This window comes from Myzus persicae, unplaced genomic scaffold (assembly GCF_001856785.1).
Source record: "Myzus persicae strain clone G006 unplaced genomic scaffold, MPER_G0061.0, whole genome shotgun sequence".
Classification (NCBI taxonomy): Eukaryota; Metazoa; Arthropoda; class Insecta; order Hemiptera; family Aphididae; genus Myzus; species Myzus persicae.
In genome coordinates this window covers 687-12148 of record NW_019101012.1, presented here as the reverse complement: position 1 = coordinate 12148, position 11462 = coordinate 687, and the positions used below count along the sequence as shown (strand labels likewise).

General features: G+C 30.2%; 1 protein-coding gene across 1 annotated transcript; it reads left to right on the top strand.

Annotated features, from left to right (window-relative positions):
* The first annotated feature begins 10329 nt into the window (after nt 1-10329).
* LOC111027266 (E3 ubiquitin-protein ligase XIAP-like) lies at nt 10330-11121 on the top strand. The gene has a single exon (XM_022305566.1). It carries the CDS (start codon nt 10448-10450, stop codon nt 10784-10786), a length of 339 nt encoding a protein of 112 aa, XP_022161258.1. The 5' UTR covers nt 10330-10447; the 3' UTR covers nt 10787-11121.
* Nucleotides 11122-11462: the final 341 nt, after the last annotated feature.

The window sequence follows — 11462 nt, the reverse complement described above, 5'->3', positions numbered from 1 at the left end:
GAATTCGTTTCATTGAGACCGAAATTATACGCTTATAAAACCATATGAAATTTATTGATTACATAGAGATATTAAATGCTTTTATTAACCATAGATCTGTTGAGAAAAAACAATCTCACAGAAACATGAATTTCATTCAATCGAATAAACATGTTCTTCATTCGAAAACAATGAACAAGCTTATTCTCAGTGCTAATGACGATAAAAGATATATAATGAATGATGGGATAAATACATTAGCTTATGGTCATTACAAAACGGACAAAATAATTTAATCAAAAACTAAATGATTTAACAATCGGTAAAAACAGCGTTATATAGCGGTATTATACAACAATATTATAATTATTATTATTTTTTTTTTTCATCGAATAAATTTACTTCTAGATAACTCTTTTTATTTAAATCGATTGTGGATACTTAAGTTATACTTAAGTTTTTAAAACAGGCTATGGAGTACCAGGAGAACATGTACAAATAATTAATTTGTCTTGATAAAAAAACCTATTTATTTTTTATTATTAATGTATTATACATAAAAAATTCTTATTTTAAAATATCTGATGATGTTATCCACGAATTCTGACTTGAATCAAAACCTAACCATTTGACAAGCATTTTATTCCCAACTTTTTTTATAATACGTTCAACGAGGAAGATGTCTGGAAAATCAGTTAATTTAATTTCTTGTTCATAAAATCCACCTAAGATTATATTGCCTGATCCATCTTTTAGTTGATAAGTTACTGGATTTGTCTGTACAACTTTTGAAACTGTAAATATTTCCGTTGTTCAATTTGGTGTATATCCTTTACTAAATATATGTTTATACTTGGATATTCTTACTTTGTCATTAACTTTAAATTTTGGTTTATATAATGTATCATTAAATTGTGTATTAAATTTAATTTTGTTTGGATCCATTCGAGCTTCATTCGGTGTACATTTGATTGTTCTATGTTTTGTATTATTATAATTTTGTATAATTTTTGATATTGTATTATACCAATTCCATATACCTGTTGCAGTAAAATGTTTATATATATTATTTTTCAGAGTTTGGATCACACGTTCGCAAATTGAACATTTGATAACACTGTATGAACTGTAATGTCTAATTTTATATTTTTTCATTAAATTTTTAAATTGAATATTATAAAATTCTGTACCATTATCTGTCTGTAACAATTTTGGATGAGCTTTTTTCAATATATTAAACATGCCTTTTGTACATTCCTTTGTTGTTTTATTTTTCAGTGGCTCCACCCACACATACTTACTATATGTATCTATGACAACTAAAATATACTTAAATCCACAATTTTGTCTAGAATGAGATTGCATATCCATTAAATCAGCTTGCCAGAGGTCATCAATATACCGTGTTGCCACACTACGTCTAGGAAATATTTTTCTCGCTGGCCGATGTAGCTCATTAGCTATACCTTCTAAGGTTGTCATTATACTATAATATCTCTCTCACGTAGTTCTTCTAAAATAGATATAATTTCATTATTAACACCAGTATTACCAACACTCTGTGATGATGTTAAAAGATGTAATCTAGTTACTAGTTCATTTGGATCGTCATAATAAACTAATTGTGTTTGCGGTATAACATCTTTATATAGACCAGAACCTTGCTTAGGCTGAGGTGTTGAAGTAAAATGGTTCTATGGTTGTATTATTATGAACGTTACTACGTTTGGCTCCTGAACTAGCCAAATGTTTGTTTAGGGGTGCCAAGTTAATTTGAGGAGTTTTAGAGGTATTAATTTTAGCTATTTCTTCGTTTAATTGTTTTTCCTCATATTTCATTCGTTCGTACAGCGGTTTTACAACATTCATCCATTTAAAGTATCCTGAGGTCTTGGGTTTCCCATCTGCCTTTAAATGAACATGTGTTGTTTTCAAAATATCATAATAAGATTCCATATCTTCTAGAGTGTGATTTTTTGGTTCCTTATCACATAATAAAGACCATAGTCCTTTTGTCCATCGGTAGTATCTATTAAGCAACTGTAAGTTACCATGGTTAAAAGTTACTGTGTGATCCCCTATTTTGTATGAATCACTATTTTTATCATAATACATACCATAGGATTTATCATAACGTTGTATTTTTGATCGTTTATAAAAGAAATTTACAAATGATGAATTTAATTCATCATTTTCTTCATCACTGGAGCATGAGGTTTCTGTATTTTTTTGTTCAGCCAGGTGTGAATTACATTGACTATTTTTTTTTATGTGTGTACTTAATGGTTCAATTATTGGTTTAAATGCTTCACGGAAATAGTTATCAGAATCTATAACACCACGTTTCATTTCCATTATTTTTCGTTTAATATTGTTTTTTGATGTTATCAAATTTTCTAACAAAACTTTTTCTTTGTTCATTGTAATAATAAATGTAATTTAACTGTATCGTATGACTACTGATAATACTATGTAGATAATAACAGTGCTACGGTGTATATATAGGTACATACAATTATTTTATTTTAATAAACGGATGGAAACCACATCTATATCTTCCTTCATTCATTTCCCGAGTTTTGTCGATAACCATAAATCCATAATCACTGTGATTCCAGCATAAGTGAGAAATTTTCCGAAATTCGGAGAAATCCATATCTGCAGACGAATGATTATTGAATATGTGTCGTAAATTTGTATCATCTTGTTTCAGTATCATTAAAAAGTTTGCGTTATCTCGTACTAACTGTTTTGATATTTTTGAATATGTTTGTGTTAAATAAAATACAGAGCTAGCACCTGAATGTCTACCAATACTGAAGTATTCTCTGATTACAGATTGCGGACCACATATCACATCATCAAAAATTATAATAGAATTTTTCTTAGTCAAATTCGGTTGTATGACCTTATCAGCGCTTGTAAATATGAAAAAATTAGCGCCTTGTATATCATCTATTATTTTTTTTAATAAAACATATTTTTTCTGATTTGAGGTTTTAGAGTATAAATAAATATTTTCGTATCTTAACCCGTTTTCGTGGGTGATCAGACTGTACATTATATTCGTGTTGGGTACACAACGATAATTCGAAAATTGCGCGGTCGTATGCGATATGCATATGTCGCAATGTTGTCACCCTGCTGCGCCGCCACCGAAACACTGTGCGAGTGAACTTTGTACCTCCGAAGAAGGGGACGGTACCGTCGCGGTCAAGCCGACGGCCGCCAGCACTCGCCGCTATACTCTTTGTCGTTTTTTTCGAGCCGTCTAGGCAAGTTCATGTTCATGTTGCGATCCGGTGCGCCGCCGCCGTTAAAACGCCATCTTGGTTATTTTGTTCCGTGCACCCGAGCCTCGCCGCTCTTTGACTCGTCGCGAACGCCCGTTTTCGCGTTAAGGTTGGGACACACATAACCGCACCGTACCCGATCCGCGTGTCGGCCGAGTACATATCTGAAGGAAATAAATTATTTTTATTTTTTAGGGTGTGTACAGGATACAAATGGAAAGTACTCAATTATTTTTGCTTCACAGTCACTCATAAATAATGCCCTTACTATGTGTAAGCGAGAGTTGCAGGTGGATGCTTCCTTTAGAATAGTTCCTTCAGAGCCAAAATCCTACCAACTTCTGACATTACACGGTATAATTGAAAACCATGTAAGTTATAAACAATCAATTTTTTATTAAATATCTAATATATATCTTAATATAATATTTTATTAAATATGTTAAATCATTTGTTTTTTTTAGAGTATACCATTAGTTTATGCTTTGATGGAATCGAAGAAAAAAAGTAGTTATCAAGCTGTGTTAAATTATGTAAAATCTGAACTTCTCCCAAACTTTAACCCCCGTAAATACTCACTGATTTTGAAACTAGCTTGAGTAAAACATTACAAGAACATTTTCCTTCTGCAAGACGGATTGGGTGCTGGTTTCATCATAACCAAGTAAATAAAAACGTTTTACATTACATTTAAAATTTACAGTAGCAAATTGTACGTTCTGAATAATATATTTAACTCTGTTAGGTAGTAAAAACATTAGCTAATGAATCTCTTGGGTCATTTTATATTTTAATTTTAAATTGAATTATGAAAACTGAAGATGTAAAAACAATTTAAAAATACTCATAACTCGCAAATTAAAATATAAAAAGACCAATGAGGTTTACTAGATAATAGTTTTACTTTTAAATTGAATGATAGGTTAATTCACTCTTACATTAATTATATCATAATTAAATAGATTATTTGGAATGTGCATTGATGTTATGCGTTTGTAAGACAGAGACAATGCATGTTGTGGGTGTAGCTTTCTCTAGTTCATCTTAATAGTTTTTTATTAACTGCCTAAATGTATATTTTAATAGTTATATAATTCTTCTTTTTAGGCAGTATGGAAAAAGATGAAAACTCTGGGTTATATAAATTTGGTGAATCAAAATCTACATGCCCTTAGTATAATAAGACAGATGATGGTACTACCCTTACTGCCTGGGGATACAATTAATCAAGGCTTAAGAATTATAAACAGATACGCACGAAGAAACAATATTAATATGAACCTACTATTCGATTATTATGAAAGGTAAATGGTACCCATTTAATAAAAAAAAAATATTTGTTTAAATTATGATACAAATAATCTATTAGGTTTTGGATTGGCAAAGTGGGATGTGATGTTTTATCCGTCCACAATCAACCTAGAAGAACAAACAATGATCTTGAATCCTTCCACAATAAGTTGCGATATTCTTTTGGAGTGGCGCATCCAAATCTGTGGATATTTCTTAGTCAGTATTTTTATTTTACTTTCGTTTATACAAATTTTTTTACGTTTTTTATATAAGTCACACTCATTTATATAAGTAAAAATTATATACTTTTGTTAAATTTTACAGACTAAACTTATATACCTATTCCCTCATAATGTACTATATTATATACATGTTCAGTGAGGTCCATTATCTTATTGGAGGATAAATGAAAATAAAAAAATAAAAATTATTGTTGTGGTTATACATAATATCTAAGCATATTTGCTTTTAATTATTACTACACGATCTTGTTTAATTTATTATGTTATAGATAAGTTGTGTAATATAATGCAAAGTACTTCTATTATTGTAAATCAACTATCAAATGGTCTGAATCCAACCAGAAATACCAGGAGAAAATTTATTGCTAACAGTCAAAAAATAAAATATGCAACTCAACAACTACAACTTGGTCTTATTAATATCAAAGAATTTTTAAAACGTTGTTCATACTCTGTAGCATCTTATGAAGAAAGATTAAGACATTTTTTCCTTCATATTACAAACAACAATCAAAATGAAGAAAACTATGAAATTGAAGATCAAGAAGGTAATCCACTATAATGTAGGAGGCAATTTAGTATGTAACAGGAATACCTGACAAATTAAGTAACTTTTGTTCTAATTAATATTTTTATTTTGTTTCCTCTACTAATATAACCAATATAAATTATTGACTTGTACGCTACATGTATAGTATTAGTATAATAGTTTTTAGTTCTGAAAATTTGTAAATTTGGTCTTTAGAAAACATTTGATTGTAAAAACATTTATCTAAGCCAAGTGGTTTAAAGTTTTATGATTTTTTAAAATGTCAAATTTTTTGAAGTCATTGATTTGAAAAATTATAATAGTTATTTTAAGATTTTAGTAGGTACCTATTTAAAAATTCTCATAAAATATTTTTTAAAAGTTTATACTTTTTGAATTTATAAAATGTTGAAACATAATGAGATTTCAAAATGTATTTTAAATGAACATACATAAATGTTTTTTACAATCAACATTTTTCTTAACACTGGATTTCTTAACATCCATTTAGAATTTTTCGAAAAAAATGTATATCTTAAAATTTTTATTTTCGATATTAAAAATAAAAATTTTATACATTGCTACATATGATATTAAAAAAGAAAAAATTAAACATTGTTTGGAACAAAAGTTATTTATTTGTCAGATTTTTTTGTTACACTATAATATTATGTAGACAAATTCAAAATTACCAACAAATTATAGATAATAATCAAGACCCGGAATATGAATTGGTTGAGAACGAAAGAGATTTAACTCTAAGTATGTACACAAAAACTAATATTTTATAATAAAATTACCGATAGCTTACTAATGAAATAAACTGGAGTTTTGTAAGAGAATAATAACTCATTAATTTATATTTGAGGACAATATTATTTTAATTTTAGGTTCTGAAGATGATTTTCTAGAAATAGATGAAATTCCGATTGTTGAAAATACTGTAGAAAACCAACCCGTGAACCATATTAATAATGTTGCTGAACTAGAAATGCCAGAACCTGAAGTTGATACTGTTGAAGGTTACAAACATTAAAAGAATATATTTACTAATCAATTACTAATAACCTATTCATTAATTACTTTAGTTATTACTTTCAAAGATTCAATCACGACAACAATAAAAAATAATTCCATACAGATTATTTAAATCATTATATTAATTGCATATTATTATTTTTCCCGATGAAAATATTGAAGAGCAAAGTGAAATTCCTGTAAGGCAAGAAGATGCTGAACCTCAAATCAATGTAGAAGGTACACTAATATAAGGAATAAGTATATTCCTATAAGTATATAGGAATATACTTTGAATTAATCAATTACCCAATCATAAATGAATATTTAGAATTGTGAATTGTTTTCTTACAATATTCATGAATTAATATTATAACTTGGTAAATCATAGACATTACACACTAATATTTTTTTCTAGATGAAAATGATTTCATTATTCCGGAGGACAGAGATTTGAACATTTGGCAACAATTTTTAAATGACTCTGACAATGATGCACATGAGATACCATTTGTTCAGATACCTCATAACCTAATCGAACTGTATCCACAACAAGATGAGGAAAATATATGTGTTGTATGTAGAATTTCGCAAAGGACACATGCGCTTGTGCCTTGTGGGCACAGGGTCTTATGTGTTGATTGCTTAGCGCAATTACAAGCATCCCGATGTCCAATTTGTAACGAAAATTTTAACCTACCTCTAAGAATCTAGTAAATTTATTTTAAAAGTAATACCTATAAATAAAGAATAGACCAGGATTAATTCACATGTGTTTTGTTGAAAAAGTATATGCATACCTACCTATATAATATTGTTTAATATATTATGACTTATGAGTTTCATGGACTGTATTAAAAATATAATTCTTATAGTTTCAAACCAATATATTATACTCACTGCGATCCTATGATAAGGTCTTAAGATATGAAATGATATTTTCTGAGGTATCAAATCCTGTGATTTTTCATGAAGAACCAGTACCAAATTGTCGGAAAAAACTTATGGCCCGAAGAGACACATAATCAACTATTACCAGCCATTAACTTTGGTGATGTATGTATCTATTTGTATTAATAAAACTATACAACTGTTTTTCCAAACATAATAGAATTTTTTTATATTATGCATACAAAAAGTATATTTTATAATAATATGAATAATAGATTAATAATTGTGCAACTGTATTCACTTCATATAGGAATGTATGATTTATTCATTCAATGAATTTGTTGCCGCGACACATTGTCGTGACCATCAGGCGATATGCAAAACAGCACAGCGGCGGCGACCAGTCTTATCTCTCTCCCTCTTCCTCATCCTCTTTGAATCGTTACTCGTCAGGTATGTGAATTATAATCACCCGTATAAATTAATTTATTATTATTGTTATCGTTGTCGTCATATTGCTTTTGTTTATATTATCTGTTTTTAATGTTGTTGGGATTACGCGGTCAACGCCCTTATTGTTGTTATTAAATTTTACCGTTCAAATTCTATGTATCACATCGTCGTATACATCTATATAAATTGTAAGAGAGTATTTTTTTGTTGGTTTGTGAATTTAAACATTTTGTTTCAATTTTTTTTTCTGCTATTGGAGCAACGCGGAATTGTTTGTTTTCATTGCCACTGCGGCAACGCGTAATCGTATACTTTTATTACCTGTTCTGTCATTGCGACACATATAAAATTCTGTACCGGCCGAGTCAGTGCGACACGAAGCCATTGTATAATTTTATTATTATAATAAAGCACCATCATTACCAGCATTTACGTGAGTTGTATTGTATTTCTGGTTGGGTATCACTATCGTGTACCTACAACTCGTCTCATCAGCTCGTCATTGAGACATCGTTGGACGGTGCTTTTCAATTGCCCGAGATCGGGATTGGTGCCATCAGTTAATGCGTAAGACCGCCAGCATCCGCCGTGGTGTGTGAGAGGCTGCCAAGGTCGTCGAGTCCATTCGCCGTCGTCTGTCATTTGTTGCAGCTTTCATCCACATCATCATCATCATCATCATCATAATCGTAGACTTAAGGGTAGATTTAAGTATTCGCCAATTTATGTAAGCTTGGTGGTCATTGCACCAAACCGATTCCGACCACCAAGACATCCCCCCCATATAACTAAACTCATCTTCCTTATTCCTGTGCATAAATTCAACTTCCTTGGTCCGGTAATTTTAAGTATCTTTAGTCCCATCCTAGCGTCGTCGTCGTCATATCTGGTTGCCTACCCGGTCATTCCAAGGCAGTGCACATTAAGTTGCCTACCCCGTCGAATCCAAGGCAGTGCGCATTAAGTTGCCCATGCCAACCATACTAGGATAGTATCATCATAACCTAGGTTCCATAATATCATCTCATCGTAACAAGCCCAAGTGGCAACAGAATTATTGGAAAATTTAAAATGTGTGAAACTACCTTTGGGTTGGAATTATATTCATGATCAGATAGCAGTAACATACCTATTCCTTAATAAAACATGAAAATCTTAATGAAATAAAAGCTGTGATCTATAAACAAATTGTTATATCATCTGAGTTACTTATCAATTGAGCATTACGACTTAATCACATTTCCTTGTAAAATACATAAGACAGAAATAATGACAACAATATTCCAATATTATATAACAATAAGGATGAAACAATTTACATTAGTACAAAACAAAGAAGTAAAACAAAACAGTTTTAAAAAGAAAAAGCTGTCAAAGTTGGTGCCTACGTAACCAAAGAAATATGTTTTTGTTGTATTATTTAAACATTTTTAATTATTTTACATAACAAATTATATATTACCAGTCTGGCAGTCAGTAAATATGTGTTTATGCCCTGCAGGCTGCAAGATATAACTCTCAACTTATTTGTTCTGAATTCATAGTATTATAGTGTTAACCACAGTCTTAGATATTATTCTTAGCCCTTAGGTATTAGCTTTTATTAAAATATATTATGCTAGTTCTAGTGAGTTTACTTAGTTCCTGAATTGAAATGGTTATCACTTATCAGTAGAAAACTAAAAAGTAAAAAATAATATGTTATTGGCCACTGGTCGTTACAGCAGCGCTAGTGAAGCTAAAAGGTGGAAAAACCATCCGTAACTCCGCCACTCAACATATTTTGAAGGAAACAACCCGCACACCCTCCTACCATGACGTGTCCAGTCCTCTATATCTTAGTTGGTGATTTGAAGTGATAAATATCTAAAACCTGATCCATGGCACGGCTATAGATATGAATGGTTGCTCAACGATGACAATTTTTTGACCGTGTAATGTTCTTATCAAAAACCTCTTGACTGCTAGCGCTTTCAGTGGAACTTGTAGACTACCGTTTACTGTGTAATTTATTTATGAAAAAAGTAGGGTTTGAAAACAGCTAATAAAGATGATGATAAAAATGATGAAGACTAAGATACACCACAAATTCAGCTAAAAGCCGTGTTCATGGTTACAGTCACGGTCTTAGAAGAATCTAAGACCGTGGTTAGAGTGATTAATGACTCGTTATCATAATTTATAATCTATGATTATTAAATCGATTTTGATCATAGATAATATAAGAATTCTTATATTATCTATGATTTTAGTAGGTAACTGTAGTACTGGGGAGTTGTTCTGGAATATCTCGTAAGATTCATCTCATTATTTTAATTTAATTAATTTCAAAGTGATTGTTGTGGAAATAAATTTTGGTTTCACGAATTTCAACAATCTCATCATATTACAGTAGTATATATTTGTATGTTCACAGTTCGTTTTTCCACGGTAATTTTTTTTGTTCAAGCGGGAATGTTCCCCTCGAACGACTCAGAATTACCGTATCACAAAATACGGTAATTTCACACTCAGTGTCCACCTATTTATCCCTCACACGAAAATATTTACCGTGTACACAAAACTAAATATTTTTATCCACGTTGGTTACACTGTTTTTTCAAATTTGATAAGCAACTTATTACGAAATAATTTGTTTTTTTATATCTGAATTTTTTTAAGTTACTCGTTTTTTTTTATTATTCAGTAATAAATGATTCGTTGTTTGGTGAAGTTGTGTTTTCTCAAGTTACTTAATCAATTTGTAAAAAATGAATTTACAAAAATATATCAACGATTTTCAATCATTAGTTTACCGTGTACGAAGTAATTCGACTCTAGCGTATCCAGAATTTTCTTCTCTCCATTCACGTTTAAAAACTTACAAAAAATTTCTTGAAAATTCTTTTCAAAATAAATACGATCTTTCTGAGTGCGGATTAAAATATTCTGGTATTGATGATATCGTTGAATGCTTCTGCTGCGGACTTATTCTCCATAATTGGGAGAAGCTGGACAATCCATGGATCGAACATTGCAGATACAACCCAAACTGCATTTATGTATTATTAATGCGAGGAAATCAGTTTGTTCAAAAAATACTAGCTTAATATTGTAAAACTGAACATAATATGTGTACTTGTGAAAATATGTCATACGATACAGTTTGTTAAATTATGTATATGTCATACTTAGTAATAAAAAAAAATATTGATTTGTAAACGACTTATATGTGTTAATATTTGATTCAATATCTCGTGAACGCATGGCTTAGCGGATTAACGCGTGTAGTTTAATTTAAAATAATTTCAGGTAAGTAAGTATATATAATTCTCTCCCCCTCCTGCATTCGATAATCGGCTATGTCATGCGTTCACACTTTTTGCATTTTTTTTTCTATAAAAATCTTAAATAAATCTGCAAGGTTTAGTATATAATATTCTTGCAGAAGAAAAAACTGTTAGTTCAAATTATATTCTCTGTCAGACATACTATACCTTATTTTTTTCATTTATTTAAAAAAAAGCAATATTCGTCATGGTTCCAGCAATAATTGTGTCGAAATCAACTTTTGACATCCGTCCATTTGGTAAGAAGAGTGTGACAGTTGGTTTATTAATTAGTAAACAAATTTCGATTATTGTATCATTTGAATGCAAGTTAACGAAAAAGATAATTACACTAAATTTACAGCAATGGTTTACCCTTATGTCCGAATCAAACTTTGTTTCTATTACTAATAATTTAAATACCAGATGTAAACGTGTGAAAATAACTGATGATTTA

Excerpts from the sequence above, each read along its gene's own strand:
- LOC111027266 (XM_022305566.1), top strand. The coding sequence starts at position 10,448 with ATGAATTTACAAAAATATATCAACGATTTTCAATCATTAGTTTACCGT.